The sequence below is a fragment of the Hyperolius riggenbachi genome, chromosome 3, assembly GCF_040937935.1.
Source record: "Hyperolius riggenbachi isolate aHypRig1 chromosome 3, aHypRig1.pri, whole genome shotgun sequence".
NCBI lineage: Eukaryota > Metazoa > Chordata > Amphibia > Anura > Hyperoliidae > Hyperolius > Hyperolius riggenbachi.
In genome coordinates this window covers 257493347-257519324 of record NC_090648.1, presented here as the reverse complement: position 1 = coordinate 257519324, position 25978 = coordinate 257493347, and the positions used below count along the sequence as shown (strand labels likewise).

Below are 25978 nucleotides of genomic sequence, written 5' to 3'. Positions count from 1 at the left end.
TCTGTTGGCCCATATCCACGGCTACCTAGGTTACCACAGGTAACTAAGTAAAGTTAGCGACACACACACACTGCCTACTCTCATTAGAGGCATGAATGTCTTCTATTGCTTTGTGTGTCAGCCGCATCCTAAGCTCTGTGCTCATTCTATGTACAGCCATCTCTGCTATTCTCTCCAAGGTCTTTCTAGCACGCGAATCAATCTTTTATATTATTCAACCAGCTTGTGGATATGTTGTGAAAGATAAATAAAAAGCCAATAAAATAAATAAAAGCTTTACATGTTGCTGACTGTTCCTGTTGGAGAGATTTACCCATATGCATTCAAGGGGGTTCAAATGGGGACACTGACCGCAATAAAATCACAAAAGAAATGCTTATCCATTTTAACACTAATATTTTTTCTCAACTAGAGTTGGAAAGGTGAGGCTACTTGGTATCACACATTTTCAATGCAATGCAACACATACAGGGCAGCATACAGTCCATAGACATGTGCTTGCACCACATCCCGAACCACTTGTGTCACCCCATAACTTTGCATGCAGTGCATTTTTCCAACAGGTTGCACCGCACCAGCACTGCAAACCGCCAGTGTGAAAGCGCCATTGACTTATTGTGTTTTGATGTGAAATTGCCTGTTGCGCCACAATGCAAAACGCATAAAATGAAAGCAGCCGACCCTCACCAATCTGCTGTTATTCCTGCCATCAGATACTGGGCTTGTATTAAAAGGACAACTGAAGCGAGAGGGACATGGAGGCTGCCATATTTATTTCCTTTAAAGCAATACTAGTTGCCTGGCTGTCCTGCTGATCCTATGCCTCTAATACTTTTAGCCATATATCCTGAACAAGCATTAACAGCAGTAATAAAGAAAAAAAAACAAAAAAAAAACCATAAGCCTAAAATAATCTTTGACTGCTTGCAGTGCTAACCAAATATAACTATATCATTCCTGGGGAAAAAAAAGTTTTTTCAGACTCTGAAGCAAAATACAGTATATGTGAATAGCATGAAATAAAACGGTATGGTACAGAAACTTTTTCAGCATTATAATAACGTACATTAGGTAAACTCATGAGTACAGGAAGAGAATAAGGCTAGGCTCACAGTGGGCATTGTGTGCGATCCCTGGAACCGGAAAGTTATGCTGTATGTTATCTGACTGTTGTGGTGCATACAGCCAATGAAAAGTATGTTTCACTGGCACTATTAATACATGCATTATGCAGTAACACACCGCCGGTTAGACCGCACTGCACCGCCTGAACCGTGAACGTCACTTTGGTTTTGCATTGCAGAGCAATGTTCTGCAATACTATGCAGTCGTAATGTCCCATACCCCACTGTGAACATAGCTGAAGTGTAAGCGCACACTGAATATGTTGCAATGAGCATGCAGCACATTACAGGAGTTCTAAATTGGTGTCTACTAGCAACGTGGGTGTCACAGTGCACAGTATCTCATCACCATTCATTTCTAACACAGCTGTAACACACGCATTGTCCACTAGCACACATCTCGACTTGCCTTATCACAATGAAATGCAACACACTGTAGAGCCAACTTGCTGCTGTAAACGGGACCATTGCAGCACAAGGATATGCGATTATAACTTCCCTACAATGTACACCAGGCTTTTTCAGCCAGGGTCCCTTGAGGACATTGCAGGGGTTCCCTGGTATTTTCCCTGCGGTGAGACTGGCCTCCTGCAAAATAAATCCCCACTCCCTCCACTAATACAGGGGTTCCCTAAGATCCTAAAATGATTTAAAGACTTCCTCCTGGGTAAATAGTTTAAGAAAGACTGATGTGTGAACACACTCTAATATTGCAGTGTCAAGTGAATAATGGAACTGAGAAAAATAGAGGCCTATTTATAAAAGTGAGAAAATCCTTTCATTTCCACTTTCCTAAATCTTTTCTGCAGGTTTTTTCAGACATAGGGCTCGATTCACTATATGGCGCTAACCATTAGCACTGCATAGCACAGCGGGATTTCCCGCGATAAGGGGCCATTTGCGCGCATCAGTACTGATCGCACGCAGCGCGGTGCGACGTTAACGGTGCGCGGTTCAGCCGGACAATGCGATGTTTAGCGCATAAAGGGCTCATTACCACAAAAACGGTACGACGTTAATGGCACACCACGCAGCGATTGTGGCGCACCGTGCTGCGTGCGATCGGTATTCAGTTTATGCGCGCTAAACGTCGCATCGCCCTAGTTTGCACGTCCAAAGTGATTAAACATGCAAACTAGGTTACCGTCGCATAGTGAATCGAGCCCAAACTTGGCTGGTAAACTAGACTAGAAAAGTGAAGCAGCGATGCTATGTACCATATATACCTCTGGGGGGAGGAAGCAGCCCCATGTAAAGCACTGAAGACAAAAGTGGTAATTAAGTTATGTAACGCAAATGAAAAGAAACCCTAGGGGCCCATTCACACTTGCAAAACACTAGCGCTTTTGCTAGCGTTTTGCTCAGGCGATTTTTGGCGTCTAACGCTTTAAAAAAAAAAATCGCCATTCACATTTGCCATTTTTTTCACGATCGCGATTAGCACTTCTATAGCACTAAATGTGATCGCCGGAAATCGCCTGAAAATGGTGCAGGATACAAATTTGCGTTTGGCGATTTGCGTTGATCGCCGGCGATTAACGCAAATCGCCCACGAGAGAACGGGCCCATAGGGTATTATGGCACTAGCACTTTAAAAAGCGCTAGTGTTTTTTTTTCCAAAATCGCTGGCAAAACGCTCAGATGTGAATGGGGCCTTAGGGCTGGTTCACACTACAAGAGCTTTTCTAAGAGCTTTGTGATTTTAAAAGCTCTTGCCAATGTTACCTTATGTTAGTGTTAACACTGGAGGAATGTGATTTTGTGAAAATCCCCCATAGCATTGCATTAGCAAGAGCTTTTAAAATCTCTAGCGTTTAACCTTCCTGGCGGTACGCAGATGCAGTGGATTTTTGTTAAATAAAAAATGTTTTCTATTTGTTAGTTAGCACTAGGCTAGCTAACTATGTGTGGCAAGTCCCCCGGCACCTCTCTGACCCAAATCCCCCCCCCCCCCCCTGATAGCCTCCGGCAATATTTACCCGTCCGCGATCCCGTGAGTGCCGCAGCTTCAGCAATGAGTTTCACTGTCGCCATGGCGACGATCGAACATGACATCATGCACAGTCCCGATCCTCCTCATAGCGAAGCCTGGAGCTGATTGGGAGGATGCGCCATCACGGGATCCCTGAAGGGGTACGTATACCGGCGGTGATGGGGGGGCGATCAGAGGGGACCGGAAGGACTTGCCACACATAGTTAGCTAGCGAAGTGCTAGCTTAACAATATAAAACAGTTTTTATTTCAAAAAATATTTTAAAAAATCCTCCCGGGGCCATGTAAGCCCCTGCGGCGGCTAGCCCAACACTGTGTTGGGCTTAACGCCAGGGAGGTTAAAAAGCTCTTGTAGTGGGAATCAGCCCTTAAAGAAAACCTGTATTGAAAACAAATACCCTCTGGGGGATACTTACCTCGGGAGGGGGAAGCCTCTGGTTCCTAACGGGCCTTCCCCCATCCTCCGGTGCCCCGGCAATCCAGCATAGCATCCCCTGGAAGAGTGGCGAGGTAAATATTTACCTACCACGATCCTGCGCAGGTGCACACTTTGTTTGGGTTAAGGGGGAAATATCCGAACCCGATCGTATCCGCTCTACTGTGCAGGCACGAGTCCTTTGCGCTTGCGCAGTAGACCGGATACAATCGGGATCTGCTATTTCCGCCTTACCCAAACGAAGAGCCGCTAGTGCGCCTGTGCAGGATTGCGGTAGGTAAATATTGCCCGCGCCTGCGCTGTCTTGTCAGCCTTTGTCGAGGAGCTTTCGGGGGAGCAAGCGCTGGATTCCCCCAAGCTACAGACCCTGAGGCTTCCCCCTCCTGAGGTAAGTATCCCCTCAGAGGGTTTTTTTTGTTTTTATTTCAGGGTCTCTTTAACCCAAGGATTCTCAAACCTGTCCTCGATATTCCCTAATGTTTAGAGACCATTTCCACCAGAAGCGGTGCGATGCGGCTACATAGCCGCATCACACCGCGGGTATGCTGAAACACATGCACGACAATGGAACAGTTTCCACTGCGTGCATGTTGTGTGGAGTGGTGCGGAGCAATCAGAATCTGCAGCATGCTGCAGATTCTCGCACAGCTGCGTTCGCCCTCAGCTGCGTCCCATCTCTGCAATTGACTTACGCATTGGGAGATGCAGAAGTGACGCGGGCACCGGCGAAAGTGATGCGTAGCTGCATCGCATCACTTTCGCCAATGGGAAAAAGGCCCTTAGTGGCGTAGCTAAGGAGCTATGGGCCCCAGTGCAAGTTTTACATTGTGCCCTCCTATGCACTCTATACATAACAATTGATGGTACTTATCTGTTAGCCGGGCGCATCCAGCAGGTGGTGACAAAACTCCACCAGAGTTACATCTTTCCCTACTATCCATGTCGGCCTGGAGGGGGAATAGTAATTAGCGCCACCTGCCGGATGCGCCCGGCTAATGGATAAGTACCCAATTGATATATTGCACGAAAACCTGACAAGGAGAAACACTGTGTCAGAGGTGCAAGAAGGAAATGGGAAACAGTTTGTTATTGATTACTACTATTTAAAACATCTATAGGAGTGATTATTACCACAGCAGGACCAATAGAGAGCTAATACTGCTATCGAGGGAGGGCCCCTCTGGCCCAAGAGCACTGATACAGCCGCAACCCCTATTGCTACATCACTGCCAATGCTGCATGTTTTGCAGGCAACTTCACCTAAGCGCAGGTGGGGTAATTAATGTCTTAGCTACATGGAATCCTCCTAGCTAAGACACTAATTACCGCACCTGTGCATATGTGAGGCTACCTGCAACACATGCCGTCACAAGGACTGCATTAACCCTTCAACTTACTGAAACAACCAGAAAGTTGAGATAAATTCAAAATTGTTTGGGAAGTTTTCCACCTGCTTTCAATACTTTTCTAAGGGGGATGCCCACTATCAAAGTGGGGAAATAACATTCTCTGTTTAGTCCTTATGATCAGGTCTGTTTATTTATTCTTCTCAAATACAGTGTTATCAAAATGTGTGAACAATGTTTAAAAAAAGTTGGTAAACAGAGGTACAGTTATACACAGTTTTTGGCACTCTCAAAAATGTGGTGAACAAAACAGCGTTGATCACAAATCTGCCCCCAGCTTATAAATTAGAGCCTTGGGAGCAAGCCTGGGTAACAGTGCTCTACTAAATTACCAAGGCCCAAGACGCATCAGAGGTGACTCCCTTCCAAAAAAACTGGGAAGTAATATGATAATGTGAGAGCCTAGATAAGGGGGTGATATGCTGCCTCAACATGCCCAGGCAGTGCCAGAAATAGTGACTGGGCGATGCCACCAATAGACAGGCACCCTCTATTGTAAACAGCGTAGTAGACAGAGGCACTGTGCCTTGGCAGATTTTCTCCTGCGACATGCCCCGAACTTTCTCCCAGCACATCGCAGCTTGTCACTGCCGCACATGACAGCCTCCCCGGCGGGCAGCTCACACATCCCCATCCTCAGCACAGCAACAAAGGCAAAGTTACTCCGGCAGCAGTGCGCAGCCCGTGATCGCGGCTGTGGCTGTATTTCCTCTTCCATAGGGCGCTGCATTGCAGGGCTGGGCTTATTCCCTGCGATCATCCATCCCCCCCATGTGCCAGGGAAGCCCTTCCTGCAGCCAGGTACCCCTCTCCCTCTGCCAACAAAGGCAAACGCATGGCAACTTATCATCATCAGCAGCAGCTCTCAGCGAGGCACACTCTCCTCCGATGTCAACAAATCAGGGGGGGGGGGGCTTGTAAGCCCAGGGCAATGTGTGGCATGCTGCACAGTAGTATATGAATAATACATGGATGCTGCATGTGCTCTGCATAATACAGCACGGCAGCCTGTTGTACGACAAGGAAACACCTACCTTGTTTCACACATTTGATCCTGATGGGGTCCTTGCAATGTTTGATCACAGCCAGTACATCCCTGATGGTAAGTCCAGCCACTGGGGTATCATTCACTTCCAGCACTAGTTCCTCTGGCACCAGCTTGCCACTCTGATAAGACACCTTGCCAGGCTTTACCTCTCCCAGGTAAGGGAATTGCCCATTCTCAGCACCCCCTCTGATGTCAAAGCCCAGCTCCCCTTCCAGGCTCCTGTCAATCACACTCTCATGGACTTTGTTGGTCCAGTGGTTTTTCTTCTTCAGGCTCTTGGACATTGCCCCAGGGTCTGCGGAGGGTAAGGCAGAGATGAGAGGATGAGGGGGCTCCTTGGTGCTTTCCTGATGAATGGCCAGCCTTTGGAAATGGAGAGGTAGCAGCAGCAGCAGCAGCAGAATAGGAAGGAGGAGAAGTACTGGAGCTTCTTGATGTAAACTGCTTGTGTGTAATGTACACACACAGTGTAGTGTTCTCATGGATGCATGTGTGTGTGAGAGAGAATGTGCCACTGGTGGATGTTAGCTGACCTCCATGGTGGCTGCTGCAGCTGGTCCAGGCAAGTGTGTGTGTGTGAGTATGTGTGTGTGTAACGTGTATGTGTGTGTACTAGTTGTACAGTAATAACTGGAAGAGGAGTGGGAAGGATGCAGAGCAGCAAGGGGAGGAGGAGGGATGGGAGCTGTCTGCTTTCTCCTCTCTCTAACCCGGTAGTGAAGTGTGAGAGAGAGGCTGGCTGTGTTTGCCAGGCAACCAGAGAGGAGAAGGAGGAAGAATAGGCAGCTGCGCTCTGCTGTGAGGCGTGATAAAGTAACGGTTACTACACAGTGCTGCCAGCCATCAGTGCAGTCAGCAAAGGCACTGATTTATTTCTCCTGTTCCTGTGGTCTGTTAGTAACTCAGAGGGTCCGTGAAAACAAGCGTCCTGCTGCAATCCTACTACAGAGAAAAGGAATTACACACACACACACTGTTCCTCTGCCTCCTCCCCTCTTAGCTCAGCTTGAAGAGAGATCCCCCCTCTCTTTTATCCCTACTACACATAGGCTGGAGAATGAAATGACCAGTCCACACAGAGTAGCCAGCTAGCATAAGACTGAAGTGTGCCTTTCAGGTACATATGTGTAGTTACTTTTCTTCCATGATGTCCTCGCCTTTGGAAAATGTACTTTGGTCAAAAGCCTTTGAGTTCTGTTTGTGATGTTTAATTGGTTCCTGACGTTAGTGAACTAATTAGCCTTTAAGTGAATCTGGACCAAAAAGAACAAGTAGAATGAGGCTCTGCTTCAAATTCACCAAAAAAGCTTTATTCAAGAATTGGAAAAAAAAAATACTTGCGTGTCACTTTAAAATCATATTTCTGCCACAGAAATATGATGGGATCCCAGGTGTGACTGGCGTGATTGCAGTGTGATATTTGTGTGAGCCCAGCTGGCTGTGCATAATTACATCTTGCTGTGAGTGATTTTGTGATTTTAAAGTGACACGCAAGTGACAATACAGTGTTTTCTATTTTTGAATAAAGCTTTTTTGGTGAATTTGAAGCAGAGGCTGATTCTACTTGTTCTTTTTGGTCCACTTTACCCATTGTCAGACTCATGCTCCCCCACAATTGTGGGGTACCACCTACTAGCTTGTAATACCAGTGAGTTCCAGGAACGTTTGTTGAATCTGAACCAAGTAAAATAAAAAAAAAAAAAACACATAATGTACTTAAATGAATATTACATAATTACCTCGCCGTCAGTTCCTGCAGTGTCGCCAGAGGGATCGTCTACTGATCTTTGTTGGGCGACATGCCTTGTATGTGTGTAAAGGACATTAAAGTAAGTCTGAAGCTAAAATTTAAAGAAAGAAAAACAGATAGTTAAGGAGAGGGAAGGCTCTGAGTCCTATAGAGCCTTCCCATCCTCTTCACCGTGCCCATGTTCCAGTGCTGAATCCGTCATCAGCAGTCTCCGACCGACGGAGTGCTCACAAAGATAGGCTGCTTCGTACTGCACATGCGCTCTTACGCACTCGCAGGTGTGCAGTACGGAGCGGCCCGTCTTCCAGAGCACTCGGCTCCTGAAGATGGACGAAAACTCCCATAGTGGCGGAAGTGAACAGTCTCCCACCCCTCGGTCAGAGACTGCTAATGGAGGATCCAGCGCTGGAGTGGGGGTACCATGAGGAGAACGGGAAGGCTCCATTAGAACCAGAGCCTTCCCTTTCCTTAGATGAGTATCTGGGGTTTTTTTTGGTTTTTTTATTTTAGCTTCAGACTTACTTTAAATTGTACCTAAGGTATCATGATGAGTAAAACGTGTATGTACAGTGCCAATCATATTAAAGGGACTCCGAGCTCAGAAAAAAAAGGAAAGTTGTACTCACCAGGGGCTTTTTCCAGCCCAGTGCTGGTCGGGAGGTCCCACGCCGGCGTCCTGGCTCCTCTCCTTCTCCCCGCTCCGGAATGGCTGGCAGGCCGCAGCCCGGGCGACACTCTCCCGAGTGTCGGGCTGCTTCTTCCGCATATGACGCGGATTACGTCACACGCCGGCCGCCTCGCGTCATCACGGCGGCTGGCGTGAAAGTACTGCGCATGCGCGAACAAAGCGCGCATGCGCAGTACTTTCACGCCGGCCGTCATATGCGGAAGAAGCAGCCCGACACTCGGGAGAGTGTCGCCCGGGCTGCGGCCTGCCAGCCATTCCGGAGCGGGGAGAAGGAGAGGAGCCAGGACGCCGGCGTGGGACCTCCCGACCAGCACTGGGCTGGAAAAAGCCCCTGGTGAGTACAACTTTCCTTTTTTTTCTGAGCTCGGAGTCCCTTTAATATCTTGACTGTGTTTCTTTTTCTTTTTTCTGCCTGAAGGAGTTAAAGATTTAGGTATGCAAGTTACAGTTTCTCTCCAGTCGGAACCTAGTCAGACTAAAATGTAACCAAACAAACCAAAATCCTGGAACTAGGGTGATTTCAGAAATATTGATACCCTCATATGAGGGGAGCACAGGTCAGGTGCAGAGAAATGATATGGAAAAACATAATGCGGGACCCTGCTTCAATTCATAAACTTTTATTTATTAAATATCACTGCAAAAGAGAAAAAGATTACTAAATAAAAGATTAAAAACATGAGATTGCACACCAGATGTAAACTAGTGCAGCTGTGCCTCACACACATCAAATTCCACCTCACTCATACCTGGGATCCCACACACATTATGCACTGTCCCAAATGGATGAGCCTAAAAGCTCACTGGTCAGAGGCGTAGCTAGGGTTTTCAGCGCCCGGGGACAAAGACTATTAATGCGCCCCCTAAGGTGAAGGGTCGTGACCAAATGTGGGCGTGGTTATGGGTGCTCCACATTTGGTCACGCCCCTTCAAATGTACGTGGAGGTTAGCAGGCTCATGCTCACCCACCCTCCCTCAGTATGTACCTTCCAGCATGTTCCAAGACAAATTCAGCAATCATGAGCCCCCCCATCAAGACAAATTCCGCAATCATGGGCAAACATGAGGCCCCCAACATGACCAACTCAGCAATCATGAGGCCCCCAACAAGACAAATTTAGCAATCCTGAGGCCCCCAACAAGACAAATTCAGCAATCATGAGGCCCCTAACAAGACAAATTCAGCGATCTTGAGGCCCCCAACAAGACAAATTCAGCGATCTTGAGGCCCCCAACAAATCATGAGGCCCCCAACAAGACAAATTCAGTAACCATGAGGCCCCCAACAAGACAAATTCAGCAGTCATGAGGCACATAAATAGACAGCATTTCACATAAATAGGCAGAATGCCCCCTTAATATAGTAGACACCTCTCACCTGGCAGCAGTTCCCCAAAATACACTCAATCTGACAGCAGTGCTTCCCCAAAAATAGGTAGCCCCAGGTCTATAGGTGTCCCCAGAATAGGTGGCCAGCAGTATAGATGTCCCCAGAACAGGTAGCCAGGGGTATATGTGCCCAGTATATGTAGGCAGGGGTATGTGTCCCCAGTATATGCAGCCAGAGGTATATGTGCCCAGTATATGTAGCCAGGGGTATATATGCCCAGTATATGTAGCCAGGGGTATATGTACCCAGTATATGTAGTTAGGGGTATATGTGCCCAGAGTAGGTAGCCAGGGGTATATGTGCCCAGAGTAGGTAGCCAGGGGTATATGCCCAGTATATGTAGTTAGGAGTATATGTGCCCAGTATATGTAGGCAGGGGTATATGTGCCCAGATTAGGTAGCCAGGGGTATATGTGCCCTGAGTAGGTAGCCAGGGGTATATGTGCCCAGAGTAGGTAGCCAGGGGTATATGCCCAGTATATGTAGGCAGGGGTATATGTGCCCAATATATGTAGGCAGGGGTATATGTGCCCAGAGTAGGTAGCCAGGAGTATATGTGCCCAGAGTAGGTAGCCAGGGGTATATGCCCAGTATATGTAGTTAGGAGTATATGTGCCCAGTATATGTAGGCAGGGGTATATGTGCCCAGAGTAGGTAGCCAGGGGTATATGTGCCCTGAGTAGGTAGCCAGGGGTATATGTGCCCTGAGTAGGTAGCCAGGGGTATATGTGCCCAGAGTAGGTAGCCAGGGGTATATGCCCAGTATATGTAGGCAGGGGTATATGTGCCCAGAGTAGGTAGCCAGGGGTATATGTGCCCAGAGTAGGTAGACAGGGGTATATGTGCCCAGAGTAGGTAGCCAGGGGTATATGCCCAGTATATGTAGTTAGGGGTATATGTGCCCAATATATGTAGGCAGGGGTATATGTGCCCAGAGTAGGTAGCCAGGGGTATATGTGCCCTGAGTAGGTAGCCAGGGGTATATGTGCCCAGAGTAGGTAGCCAGGGGTATATGCCCAGTATATGTAGGCAGGGGTATATGTGCCCAGAGTAGGTAGCCAGGGGTATATGTGCCCAGAGTAGGTAGCCAGGGGTATATGCCCAGTATATGTAGGCAGGGGTATATGTGCCCAATATATGTAGGCAGGGGTATATGTGCCCAGAGTAGGTAGCCAGGGGTATATGTGCCCAGAGTAGGTAGCCAGGGGTATATGCCCAGTATATGTAGTTAGGAGTATATGTGCCCAGTATATGTAGGCAGGGGTATATGTGCCCAGAGTAGGTAGCCAGGGGTATATGTGCCCTGAGTAGGTAGCCAGGGGTATATGTGCCCTGAGTAGGTAGCCAGGGGTATATGTGCCCAGAGTAGGTAGCCAGGGGTATATGCCCAGTATATGTAGGCAGGGGTATATGTGCCCAGAGTAGGTAGCCAGGGGTATATGTGCCCAGAGTAGGTAGCCAGGGGTATATGTGCCCAGAGTAGGTAGCCAGGGGTATATGCCCAGTATATGTAGTTAGGGGTATATGTGCCCAATATATGTAGGCAGGGGTATATGTGCCCAGAGTAGGTAGCCAGGGGTATATGTGCCCAGAGTAGGTAGCCAGGTCAGGTGTCCCCCTCCCCAGCAGGAGGGGAGCAGCGCAGAGAAGAGGAAGAGCTGCTCTCCCTTCCTCGCTCTCCCCTCCAATGTCCGGGTGGCTGGCAGCGGCGGGCGGAACTTACCTCCGTCTCGTCGCAGCGCCGGATGGATCTGCCACTACTCTGGTCTGGTCCAGCGGCTGCGAACCCGAACTTCCGGCCGGCGCTGGAGCGAGACGGAGGTGAGTTCCGCCCGCCGCTGCCAGCCACCCGGACATTGGAGGGAACAGCGAGGGAGGGAGAGCACCTAAGGTGAGGGAAGGAGGGGGGAGATGGCCCCCCTTCCCCACCGTCCGCACAGCTCTCTCTCTTCTCTGCGCTGCTCCCCTCACCCGCCGCAAAAAGAAAAAAAAACTCCGCAGCTCAGCCAGGCGAAGGGCGCCCTTGGGGACCAGGCGCCCCGGGGCACTTGTCCTACCCCGACCCCCCTAGCTCCGCGCCTGTCACTGGTAGCAATAGTCTGCCAAGTAGAGAAGGAACAATTCCGGCAATCAATTACAGTCTGTTAGCGTGTGTGCCCAGTTGATTTGATGGGTTTGATGAGATGAGCAGCAGCAGCAGAGATGAGCAGCAGCTTAGCACACCAAGCAGATATGGAAAGCAAAAAGGCAGTTTATACAGGCATCAAGCCCGAGTGCTCCTGAAGACTTCCGAAGCCTCCCGGAGCGGAGGACTCAAATGGGGGAGCCAGTGCTTAACGGAGGGGACCGTGAGAGGAGTAGGAAGGTCCCCAAGCCCCGGTCTGCAGCCCACTGCCGGTCCGTGGGCCATTTGAAGCTGGTCCGCAGCCTCTCGATCCCCCTCTCCCCGTGGCTGCCGCTCGTATTAGCTTAGCTGGGCAGCACGGTGGCATAGCGGTTAGCGCTCTCGCCTTGCAGCGCTGGGTCGCTGGTTTGAATCCCAGCCAGGTCAACATCTGCAAGGAGTTTGTATGTTCTCCCCATGTCTGCATGGGTTTCTCCCGGGTACTCCGGTTTCCTCCCACATCCCAAAAACATACAGATAAGTTAATTGGCTTTCCCCTAAATTGGCCCTAGACTACCATACATACACTAGACAATACATACATAGGACTATGGTAGGGATTAGATTGTGAGCCCCTCAGAGGGACAGTTAAGTGACAATATACTCTGTACAGTGCTGCGGAAGATGTCGGCGCTATATAAATACTAAATAATAATAATAGCTGGCGGCCGCTTCCTCTTTTATCTACCGCCGTTCGGCCCCTCTCCTCCGTCTTCTTCTCTTACAGCAGCACGTCCTGTGTCTGCTGTGAAAAGGCAGGAAGCAGGAGAGCAGCTTCCTGTATCGGCGATGTATATCGCCGTTACCATGGGATTGGGAACCACTCTCCTGCATCCTGCCTGTTCACAGCAGACGCTGGACGTGCTGCTGTAAGAGAAGAAGACGGAGGAGAGGGGCCGAACGGCGGTAGATAAAAAAGAGGAAGCGGACACCGCTAGGCAATTGGGGAAACTATACTCTCTATACTGAAGCAACTATACTAACTTTACTGGGGCAACTATACTAGCTACACTGGGGCAAATTATACTAGCTATACTGAGACAACTATACTACCTATACTGAGGCAAATATACTCCCTATACTGGGGCAATTATACTAGCTATACTGGGGCAACTATACTCCCTACCCCGGAGCAACTATACTCCCTTTATTGGGGAAACTATACCTAAATACCCCATAACTCAGTACCTACATACCTATACACTCCGAATTGCCCCCCCTGGAAACCCACTGCGCACTGTTTGAGTGGGAAAACTAATTGTCAGGTTCTGCTGCCAATAATCTGTACTGTATTGCACTAATAACTCTGATGTTTAAACTAATGGTTCCAAGCTGTCAAAAGATACCAAACCTCAACCTCCGTCCTTTACACTAACTCTTCAATGACACTTAACCCTAACCACTAAAACACTAATATTCTCACCATTACCAATTAGGGATGGAATTTGATATATATATATATAACTAATTTGTTCCAACAAGCATATGCGCTTGGTCTTAGGCCACTTCCCTTTGTCCTAAGACCAAATTGCACTCCTACTAGGTATCTTAAAGCACACTGCCTAACACATGTGAAGGTACAGTACATAACCAAAAAGTGTGAAATAACTAAAAATATGTCATATTCTAGGTTCTTCAAAGTAACCACCTTTTGCTTTGATTACTGCTTTGCACACTCTTGGCATTCTCTTGATGAGCTTCAAGAGGTAGTCACCTGAAATGGTCTTCCAACAGTCTTGAAGTAGTTCCCAGAGATGCTTAGCACTTGTTGGCCCTTTTGCTTTAACTTTGCGGTCCAGCTCACCCCAAACCATCTCGATTGGGTTCAGGTCTGGTGACTGTGGAGACCAGGTCATCTGGCGCTGCACCCCATCACTCTCCTTCCTGGTCAAATAGCCCTTACACAGCCTGGAGGTGTGTTTGGGCTCATTGTCCTGTTGAAAAATAAATGATGGTCCATCTAAACTTAAACCGGATGGAATAGCATGCCGCTGCAAGATGCTGTGGTAGCCATGCTGGTTCAGTATGCCTTTAATTTTGAATACATCCCCAACAGTGTCACCAGCAAAGCACCCCCACACCATCACAGCTCCCCCTACATGCTTCACGGTGGGAACCAGGCATGTAGAGTCCATCCGTTCACCTTTTCTGCGTCGCACAAAGACATGGTGGTTGGAACCAAAAATCTCACATTTGGACTCATCAGACCAAAGCACAGAGTGAATCTACAATGTTCTTAGTCATGTAAATAAGGAAAACTCTTTGAATGAGAAGGTGTGTCCAAACTTTTGGTCTGTGCTGTATATATATATATATATATATATATATATATATATATATATATATATATCTGCAGCACACAACAGGAAAAGAGTGGCGGGACTCTTGGTTATGCTTTAATGCGCTAAAGCTCACCAACTGTGCCAAAATGTCCCCAATCTGGTGAGTCTTACTCTAACCATGCAAAAAATGCTAGTTTTTTAGCGTTCTAGTGGGAACCATTCCAAAAGCCCCATATAAAAGCCTAATATTAGTTTGTACAGGCTGTGTAAGAAAGTGTAGTAAGATGGGGAAGTGTTTGTAAGCAATGAGCAACCAGGGTCATCGGATCTCTGCAGTTATTAATTACACTTTCTTTATTGTTTGCTGGGTGATATAAGGTTCTTTTGACATGAATAAGTTAATTTAATATTCTTTTCTGGCCAAATTTAACATTAGATAGTACAGTCTTTCTTATGTGCTGCCAGTTCCTGGTGGTATTTATTTTGGACTTCAAATATGCTGGTGTGCATCATTCTTTGTAAGATGTACCGTACTTACAAGCCTTTCACACCGCTGCTGGTATTTTTAACTCAAGAGTAAAGTGTGCAGAAATAGCTAATGAATAAAATGAAAACAACAAAATAAATGATCTGAGATTTTTAACCTACATATTTTGGTGGTTGGGTGACAGGTATTGGCAATAGGTAGAATGTTGGAAATGTGATATTACTACTATCAGCCTGCTTAGTGCCTAATGTTTACTCCCCCCCCCCTTTCCTCAAGCAGATTCCTTCCTCAACATCTAACACTAAAGGTGGCCATACACTCGTTAGATTAGCAGCAGATAGATCATCAGATAGATTTTCTGATCTATCTGATGTGTTTAGGAACATTCTGTACTAGGAACAGATTTCCAATAGATTTCAGTATGAAATCTATTGAAAATCGATCTGATGGCATTTTTTTGCCATCAGATTTCCATTAGGTCCCATGCAAATTGATAAGCAATCTCTTCAGATCGACCTAGATTTTCCATCATGTCAGATCGATTGAAATTGATCGAAATCGTCCGCAAATCGATCGATCGGACAAACGATTTGCGATTGATCAATTTCGATCAATCGATCAGCTGAAAATAGGCTGAGTGTATGGCCACCTTAAGCCCCTCCCATAGTAAACTCTTTCCTAATTACCTAAAGGTAAATACCCACCAGCAGATCATGGCCAGGATCTCCAATGAGGAACGCTCATTCCCCATTCCATGTGGCTGTATCAGGAAGCATAGTTTGTGGCAGCGGAAATGAACAATCACGAAACGATCATTTACAACATTGCAGCAAAACCTGCTTAAATCAATGAGAATCAGAACAACCCTCAAGCGACTTAATAGAACATGTCAATTGTTTAAAGAAGAATGATCGCCGCAGGTGTCGTACAGAGCATCATTTAATCAATTTTCATAAAAATGTTGCATGATATCGTGAAAAAAAAGTTAGCTGCACAAAATCATCCACGAAAACCACTGGGTGGATATTGGCTTTAACAATAACTCTGCCTTTTTTATCTATCCTCCACCAGCCCTATCCCCTGACACTAACCTTTCTAACACTAATCCTAACCTCTCCAGTGCTTCCATCTTGTGTCTGTGGCTGAGCCCTGGTTACCCCCGCCAATATCCAGAAATGGCACCCAGCTTAAAGAGAAACTCCGATCAAGAATTTAACTTTATCCCAATCAGTAGCTGATACCCCCTTTTACATGACAAATCTGTTGCATTTCACAAACAGACCATCAGGGGGTGCTGTATGACTGATTTTGTGCTGAAACCACTCCCACAAGAGGCTCTGGTACCGCGGTACTCTGGGCAAACTGCCACAATGTAACAATGTTCACAGACAGGAAATGGCTGTTTACAGCTGTCTGTTAAAGCCAGAACAGCTAGAAACAGCTACATAACTTGCCTACAGTAAAAATGTCACCATGTAATACATGTCAGAATGTGAATCTGGGAGAGGAAAGATTTTACAATGAGCAAACACTGACTAAATCATGTATACATAATTATTGTAAAAATGAAGCACTTTTTTTATTGCATTATTTTCACTGGAGTTCCTCTTTAATTGCCTAGTACTCAACAGCTGCAAATTATCATTGCTGTTTGTAACTGCACCTGATTTAACCTACAGGTTGTCCGCCCAAATGTACTGCTTAGTTAAACGGTTTAACAGCAGAGCTAAAGGGAGACTATTATTTTAACCTTTTTAAACAGGCTTTCTGCTACATAGTTTCATCATTTGTTTTCTTTTCCTAACAGGTTATATTCATTTTATTTTTAACCACACAAAAGAAATCAAGAGTGCAGATAATACAAGTATCCATAAGTTTACATTTTACATGCAAACAATATTTTACAGTTTACATGCAAACAATATTTTCGCCAGGTAGGTATCTGAAAATAGGTAGGATATCTGAGAAACGTTATCATAACAAAAGAAAGTATGAGAATAAGCAGCATCTCCTGAATATCTCTGATGTAACAGGCACTTAGAGGAAGGTACTGTTCTTTTACATCACCAAGGATACCCGAAGAGCAAGAAATAGCAGAATAAAAGAATAAGAAAGCAGTGCTGACTAACTCCATCCTCCACCCACCCAAGGTCATGCATAGAACACACAATCATTAAGTTTTGCACTGAACAATACAATTGATACAATCATCAGTAGGTTTATCTGGGCAGGAAAACAGCCTCCCATAGCATTAGAAACTCTGCAGTTACCTAAAACTAAAGAGGGCATGGGGGTGTGTCACACTTCCAAAAATACTTTTGGTTGGAACTTTTAGTGACAATTCGGTGGTGGTTCTCGCAAAACGCGCAGAAAACAGTTTTTAACTACAGAAGCTGGTAGCCTTGGGTCCCATGAGCAGCTCACTAATCATTCAGAGGTCCTACCTCCAATTCATGCATTACTATGAGGATTAAAGCCACATTGAGGGCTTGGAGGAGTTTGAATGCGCACTTGTACTCTGGAAATACTCTATCGCCATACACTCCCCTTTTGGGGAAATTCTGGACTTCCACATGTGTACATTCTTTCTTTTGTTGCTATCCCTCTCAAGGAGTATATGGTTGTTACTCCTGCTGATGTAAGCCAGTTAGCCATAGAGATTCTAAAGCAATCAAATTTTCAGTCTTCAGTCTGCTGTTTCTTCTTAAAGTGGAATTCCAGAACCATAAGATAAATTTGATATGGCTTCCTGCAGAAGTAGAAGTCCTACCATATTATTATACTGTGTTGTGCGTGGATGAGGGAGACCTTTCAGGAATCCCCCTTTTCAAAATCCTGGGTTTGCCCCTGATATGGTTATCATATTTGCATTTGTGCATAAGTATTATTATTCATTTAAAAATTACAAGCTCCCAAAAGTACAGTTTTGTGCTTTGAGAGCTGCCTCTGCATTTTATTCATAACTGGTTTTATTCATGTGTCTATTAAAGGCAGAAATGCTTTCAGTGTCTCTCTGTGTCCAGGAGCTTCTGCACAGTCAGAGAATGTGTCACATTCCTCACTTGATACAATTAGGTAAACACGAGATAACATTATCTTCACTTCGGATGCGTCCAGATTCCTCTGCACTGAACTTTCAGGTTCTGTGTTTAATTGAATGCTTTTCTAGTAAAAAAAAAAAAAAAAGGTGGTAGTATATAATATGCTGTAAATAATTTTTTAGAGCAAAGAAGAAATGCTGGGTTTCATTCCAAGGGTGAAGCTGAGTTGTTGCTGTGCTTAATGGATATTTCTGACTTACATCCCTGCATCTCCAGTGATGTGATTACAACAGTGAGGCACTTCCTGAGGATGAGTTCTTAGAATAATATGCTGGAAGAATTATTATCCATGGGCTATAAATCGTATTAAATAACAACTATTTCAGGTTTAAATTTTCCTGGTTTTTGCAACGCTGGGGCACAGCGATTGGTTGTTCAACAGCGCTAGCATTTACAAATCTATTAGTTGCATTTTGGAAGACATGCTGGTTTATGCTTCCATGCCATATTGCTCTCATGTTCATACATGGATGAGATTTATAGATTATATTTTTATATTTATTTTATAGGCCTCTTTTTGCACGTGCGCAATATTTTAGTGCAAGATAATCATTGGCACAAGAATTTTAAACACCAAATCACACGGGCTGCTTTCAGTGCTATAACTGCAACGTTTGCAATACCTTGTCCACCGATAACTTCATTAGCCACCCACATAATGGCAAAATGTTCTCCATTCATAAATATTTTAACTGCAATTGCGACTACAGTATATATTAAAGTGCCCAAGTACCCTAATTTATGTAGGTAAAATGAATGGTCCATAAAAGGAAAGATTTTAGAGACATCATTAGACTTGTGCTACAGGTCTCTGATAGAGGTGAAAGTCCAGAGAACGCCAGACTGGTTGCAGTTCACTTTGTTCAGCAAAACACTAGTTACTTAGCTTGAAAGGCATGGTTACAGACCACTTACATACTTTTTGTTTGAAAGGTATAAAATTGCTTAGAATGACAAATTGTCCAGAGGACTCCCTGTAGATCTACCCTTACGTAGTAGCCCTAAATTGGAAAAATGCACTGCTATACATTAAATGCAGTAAGTGCGTTTTTGAATTGACAATAAACTGATGCTCAAAAGTATACCAGTACCAATTCTATTGGCTCCTGACCCAGTGATCACTGTGAGCCTATCACAGTGATCACAACATTGTTCCTGCCCTCTCTCCTAGTCAGTGTGGTGATCCCAAGGCTTGGTTCACACAGACAGTTTCACGATGGTAAACGGTAGCTACGGCGCTCGTCTTCTAAATGCTGCAGCCACCAGAGTGATGGCTTACTGCCAGTTACCATTTTTTGCGCAAACTCCACATTTCAATCCTGATTTTTGCTGTTGTCTGCCCATGGCTTAGCCGAATCTACAAGCAACAGGTTACTTCTAGGATCCTTTGCCACAACGCTTAAGTATTCCCCAGTGGGGGTGACAAACACAGGACGCAAGAATGTGCAGATGAAAGCCAACAAAGCTTTTCTGCATGCTTGCAGAAAAGCATTTGCAACCACATGCCTGGTTGCTGCGGGTGGCTGGTGCAGACATCTGTCTGAACGAAGCCTAACAGGGCGACACTCACTTTCTGTTTGTGGTCATTTTGTGGCTTTCAGCTTCTGACAGGATGTATCTGTAACTGACCTTGGTCCCCCCATAAACAGGCACAGGAAGGGGGAGATTTAGCTTTCATATGACAGTGGACATCTCGCCTCACTGATTAGGAGCCATGCCGATTGGGTTCTCATCACTTTGATCATTGCTGATCATAGCGATTACTAGCAGCAGCAGCAGATGAGGCTCTCGCCTCTCCTCGGTTCTCCCATCGAGCAGCTCCCCCTTCGCTCAAGTCGCCATCCAGGCTGCAGCATCAGAATCAGAATTGATTTTAATCGCCAAGTACGACAGTTGTCGTGTCTGGAATTGGTTGTTGTACACATGGCATAGGCATTTCTTTACATGACAGACAGAACAAGAACAGACAGGTATATACAATGAGATGGGTATAGCAGCATGCATTTTAGAAACTGGGGAACAGTTCATTTGAGGGCACTAGTAGCTAGAGTGTGGGGCAGTACTGCCCAGAGTGGTGAGAGATCATGGATCAGAGCATTGGCTAGGGACTAGGCGCTGCGGACAGTTATGGAGGGAGAATGTGGAGTTCAGGTGGAGGACAGCTTGAGGGAAGAATGTGTTCCTGCGCCTTGTAGTTCTGGAATAGATGGTCCTGTAACGTCGGCCTGTTTGCCTAAATTTGAAGTGTCAGTTACCCGGGTGAGAGGGGTCCTGTGAAATCTTGGAAGCCCTCAACCCCAGTCTCGCTGTGTGGAGAAGGTCCAGAGGTGGTAGGGTCGATCCTATGATCTTCTCTGCGGTGTTAATTACCCTTTGGAGTTTGTACTTGTCCTTAGCGGATGCCCCAGCATACCATACAATGACGGAGGAGCAGAGTATTGATTCCATGGTAGCGGTGTAAAAGCTGGTCAGCAGTTCGCGTGGCATACCGAATTTCTTCAGTTGACGCAAAAAGAATAGCCTCTGCTGGGCCTTCTTTTTGCTGGGCCTTCTTTTGTATCCTGGAAGTGTTTTGCTCCCACCTAAGGTCGTTAGTTATGGTTGTACCGAGGAACCGTACGTCGGACACCCTGGAGACTGCAGTTCCATCAATGAAGACTGGGGGGAGCGTGGAGGGGTGCTTCCTAAAGTCTACAATGAGCTCAACAGTTTTTGTCGCATTGAGAACGAGCTTGTTATCCTTGTAACCAATTGCTGATCCTCTCAATCTCGCTTCGGTAAGTGTGCTCACCTCTGTTGTCGATAAGGCCGATGACAGTGCTGTCGTCTGCGAACTTGATGACTTTGACGGGGTCTGCAGATGAGGTACAGTTGTTGGTGTACAGAGAAAAGAGTAGCGGGGACAGCACACACCCTTGCGGAGCCCTTACGTTGGTGGTTTTTCGTGGGAGGAGCAGTTTCCGAGCATAACCCGCTGCGTTCTGTTGGAGAGAAAGTCATTGACCCATGCACACAGGGTGGGATTGACTCCAAGCTGCCTAAGGTTGTCGAGCAGGATGACCGGGCAGATGGTGTTGAACGCAGAGCTAAAATCCAAGAACAGGATCCTGGCATAGGAGTCTGGTTTGTCGAGGTGTTCTGTGATGTATGCCAGGCTGACGTTTATGGCATCCTCCACGGACCTGTTAGCTCTGTACGCAAACTGGTGTGGGTCGAGGAGGGCATCAGTGGAGCACTTCAGGAGGGCAAGAACAACACGTTTGAGGATCTTTTGAGGCAGGAGGGTACTTTGCCTTCCGCTAAGGACCTGTTGAAGATGGGGGTCAGGGCGGGAGCAAGTTAATCTGCACAGGTTCTCAGGCAGGTTGATGACACACCGTCTGGACCAGCGTTTCCTGAGGTTGATTCTGTGTAGGAGTCTCAGTACTTCCGCTTCCTGAACCACAACTGGCACAGGGGGGTCGTGACCCGGCAGTGAGGATGGGAGGGAAGGAGCTTCTCCTGGCAGGGGTGCAGGGGCCCCAAGCTGCACAGATTGGTGCTCGAATCTGCAGTAGAACTCATTGAGCTCTGCAGCCAGTTGGGTGCTTGGGGCCGCATGATGTGTGGGGGCTTTGAAATTCATCACTGTCCTAAAGCCTTTCCATACCTCCCATGGGTTGTTGGACTGGAGACATGGGTTGTTGGACTGGAGACTAAGACCCAGCATCACACTGCCTCTAGTGCGGGATCCAGCTTGATGAAGTCATCAAGCAGGGACCCTATACTTAGCTTCATTGTGTTGCTGAACGGTGATCTAAGTAGAGGGGCGGAGCTGCTTGTCGCTGGAACTGAGGAGAAGTGAGTTAAAATACACACTACTAACCAGAGCAACTATAACATACCTACTACCCATACCTACTACTATTATGGGTATAAAATACCCATAATACCCAGCTATAGGGGATGCCCTAGACCACCAGGACAACTAGTGGGGACCCACTAGACCACCAGGGCAACTATAGTGGACCTCCTAGACCACCAGGACAATTATGGGGAATACACTAGACCACCAGGCCACTTTAGGGGACCCCATAGACCACTAGAAATATAGTAAGAAGAAGAATGGGTGAAGATCACTGATCATCTGCCATCATTTTCCTTCAAGGGGATGTCAGAATTCTTGTTTTTTATATGCAGAAAAGTCGTCATCTGTATATCTTTTTATATGGAAGTCTTTAATTCCAGACAGGGAAGCTTTCATAAGATTGTTTAATTACAGAAGCCAGAACAAATTTGTAAATATTAGACATTCAGACTTCTCGTGGACCCACCAAACAACCAGGGAAACTATGGTGAACCAGCCTGATCGCCAGGGAATCTATGGGGCACCCACCAGTCCACCAGGGAAACAATGGAGGACCTGCCAGACCACCAGGGAAAGTATGGGGGACCCGCAAGACAACCTGGGAAACTATGGGGGACCTGTGGCAGACTTCCAAGTAAACTATGGGGGACTAGCCAGACCAAGAAGGAAACTAAGAGGGACCAGCCAGACCACCAAGAAAACTATGGGGGACCAGCCAGACCACCAGGGAAACTATGGGGGGCCCATGCCAGCCCATCAGAGAAATTATGGGGAACCCATCAAACCATCAAGGAAACTATGTGGGACCTGCCAGACCATCAGGAAAACCATTTGGATGGGCTGGCACTAAAATACACACACACAAACTAATATACTATATATATATATATATATATATATATATATATATATATATATATATATATATATATATATATATATATATATATATTAGTTGTATTTCTGTTTGGGGGTAATAACATTCACAAATATTCCTATCGTACAGCATTGGCATTATTGTCATTTCAATACTTGTTTAGCTTTCAGTTTTGCTTAAGGGCCTGCTTTAACGGTTACAGAGGGAGCTATGGTTGCATGGCCTGAATCAGATGCTAGAACACAGCAGTCCAAGACCAGGGGTAATAGCTGAAGGGCTCATCTGACTTTTGTTACGATAAACATTTATTCAACTGGAATTATTTTTTATTTACAGTAGAAATCTTTAGTGAACAGCGAGTTGAAGTTAGCAGTGCATTATCTTAGTTCAGCTTGGATTTGAGGTTTAAGTTTTAGAATAATTATTAGCTGTCTTTTCACTAGAGGATACAATCACTTCAAACGTGCTTGAGAAGAAATTCATCAGGATTTGTATAAATAAAGGCCTTAGAAGTCATTCCTTTGGTCTGTTTTTGCCGAATCTGAAATAAAATATGTAATAATTCTTTCATACACTGGAAAATTAAAGCAAGCAAAATGTATTTATTTGGTTCACTGCTTGCAAGAAAATAAGAAGATGTTTGTTTCCATAACATTAATTGTTTGACAAGGGCTGCAGGGATTCTCAGTGTTAGAATTTCATTATGCTGTCCAAGCTTTGCTGGTTCCACAGAATAGTTTAATAATTGTGAAATACACAGGAGTGATTACTTATGAATTACTTCAATATTTAGACAATACATACTGATAAACTCTTAAGTTGTCCCAGCTGAATGGATAGCTTTATTCAGCGAACAAGGAGATAGGAAGAAGAGCATGTTAACTTCTTTCATGGAAATATGTAGGTCATAAAGTCAACTTTTCAATAATTGGAAAATCCCTCTGCTGTTCTTTAATTAACATGCTGATTGTACTTTATAATTGTTGTTTGACAACTCCCAACAAATGTGCAATAAGCAGTTGTACATCTCAGTACCTCTGGAATAGCTTCATAGGCTTAATAGTCGATAAGTTGAGAACCTACTGCTAGAAAATGTCAAGTCTAGGAAATTCTGACATGTACGACTCTTTCTGTTTCATTCCTTCATGCTTTTCTAAATTCTATTATATTAAGATCATTCTGATAAAAGTATTTCTGTTTAAAATGGACACATGAAAGTCAGCTGCAGCTTTAACAAAAAAAACCCCTGCCAAATACATTTATGGATTTTTTTTCCCCATATAATGAAAATTTATGCAGAAAAAGAAATAGAGCTTGCCCCATAGAAATTAGTGGTTCACCCATTTGTGCATTTTGATGCACAGTAAATTAGTATAAATTGGCATTGCACCATCTCTTTCACATTCAACATGTTTTGTTTCTATTTTTTTGCACACAAAAAAAAAAAATACAAACATTTCTGGCTGACTGGTTCTTCCTGTAGTTCTTTGCTGCCAGCAAAGTGGGAGTTGCTTCCCTAGCATAGATCTTCTGTTAACCCCACCACCCCCTCCATATGCTGAGAGTGATTAAAGGAATACTGTTGATTAAAACAACTTTTTTTTAAAAATTCTGTATGTTAGGGCACACATTACCACAAGTACTAGGAGCAATTTCCTTCCTCACACAGCTCTGCCTCTCTGCTATAAAATCCTCCCTTAGTTTTAGATACAAAAGTGTCAGGCTCTTAGAGGGCTAGACCATGTTCCTGCACAGGGGAGTTGCTATCAACTCCTCAGTGTGTATAGTTTAATAATCAGCTTGCTGAAAGAATATTATTCAGATGGTGGTAAGGGGTTAAAGATTCCAGCAATGTGTGTTTATTATCTTTGCTGCTCTGACTGACAAAGATCCTAATAACACCTTTGTAAAGGGTATCTCTTCCTCTCAGCACTGCACCACATAGCAGCCTACAAAGTAGATACAGCTTGTAGTGAAAAGTCACACGCAAGCCAGTTAGTCAGGAATAGTGTATACACATCTCCCTGCTAGTTACATTACAGCAATATTACAGCACATCTATCTACATGTTACCTCCTCAGATCAGCCTCCTCATGTCTCCTGCATGCTGTGACACAGTGAAGTATATTTGTGAGTTGTGTGAGGAATGAAGGATGATTTTTAAGCAGGGAGAGAGACCTGGGTGAATAAATAAAATGCCCCTAGCACTAGTGGAAAAGTGTACCCTAATATAGAGTATTAAAAAAAAGTTGTTTTAATTAATAGTGCTACTTTAAGTCTTTCTAGCAGGATTTAATCATTCTGACAGCTCATAACTTCTGAATACTATCATTCGTTTTGCACATGCTTTGACTTTAAAATAAGATATATATTGTAACCTCCCTGGCGGTCAATTAAAACCGCCAGGGGGCAGCGCAGCAGTTTTTGAATTTTTTTTTTTAAATCATGTAGCTAGCCTAGCACTAGCTACATGACAACCGCTAAGCAGCGGCATCCCCCCACACCCTCCAATCGCCTCCGGCGATCAGGCCCGTTAGAAAATCCCGTTCTGAATGGGATTTCCATTAGGGCTTCCCCGTCGCTATGGCGACGGGCGCGAGGGAGTCCCGATCCACCTCTCAGCGCTGCCTGGCACTGATTGGCCAGGCTGTGCAGGGGTCTTGGAGGGGACACCCTCTAACGCGGCGAGCGGCGGCGAATCGGCGGGGAGCGGCAGCGATCGGTGAGTTTACGCAGCTAGCAAAGTGCTAGCTGCGTGCAACAAAAAAAATTACACAAATTGGCCCAGCAGGGCGTGAGAAATCCTCCTGCGCGGCATAGCCCGTGCTCAGCACGGGCTTACCGCCAGGGAGGTTAAAGTATAATTGGTGTATAAAAATTCCTTTGAATATAATTACCATTATACATTTTCAAATTCAATATAATTTTTTTTCACAGCTTTTATGTTGCATATAGTAATAATAGTTTAGAGGTTGTTAGTTACTAGTGATTTTCCTTTTTCGCTCATACAAAATTGCAAAAAATGTATCATGCCTAAAAATTCATTTTATCAACAAAACCTTGAGGCTCCTTTTACACTTGCATTGCAAGTGTGCGTTGCATTACCCCTTTTTCCACCTATCTCGGTTATGCAACATTATTGTCTTCAGTGGAAGAATGGAGGATCTCCTCCTGTTGTTTAGCTAATACCAATCAATTTCATCCACTAAAATTCCTTTCATGGCAGGCTGGAACAACTATATCTTTTTATCTTTTCCCCTTGATAAAAGCTTTATTCCAGAGACCTTAATGCTGGGAATGCACCATGAGGTTTTTTTTAGCATAGATAGCTCGATAGATCATTTCCGACAAGTCTAATCTGATTTTGATCGTTTTTCTGATCGATT

The 25978-nt window shown here is 45.3% G+C and overlaps 1 protein-coding gene across 9 annotated transcripts in view; it reads right to left on the bottom strand.

The window, feature by feature from the left end:
• Positions 1-6743, bottom strand: part of MAGI2 (membrane associated guanylate kinase, WW and PDZ domain containing 2) — a 1075940-nt gene extending 1069197 nt beyond the window's left edge. For 4 of the 9 annotated variants that reach the window (XM_068276192.1, XM_068276193.1, XM_068276196.1 and 1 more), the window contains exon 1: positions 5993-6740. In XM_068276192.1, the coding sequence (XP_068132293.1) occupies positions 5993-6488 (496 nt within the window). In that variant the 5' untranslated portion in view covers positions 6489-6740. Of the gene's footprint in view, positions 1-5992 lie in introns of all 9 variants that reach the window. The other 5 variants (XM_068276198.1, XM_068276200.1, XM_068276203.1 and 2 more) reach the window with 3 other exon arrangements.
• Between the last annotated feature and the right edge of the window lie 19235 nt (positions 6744-25978).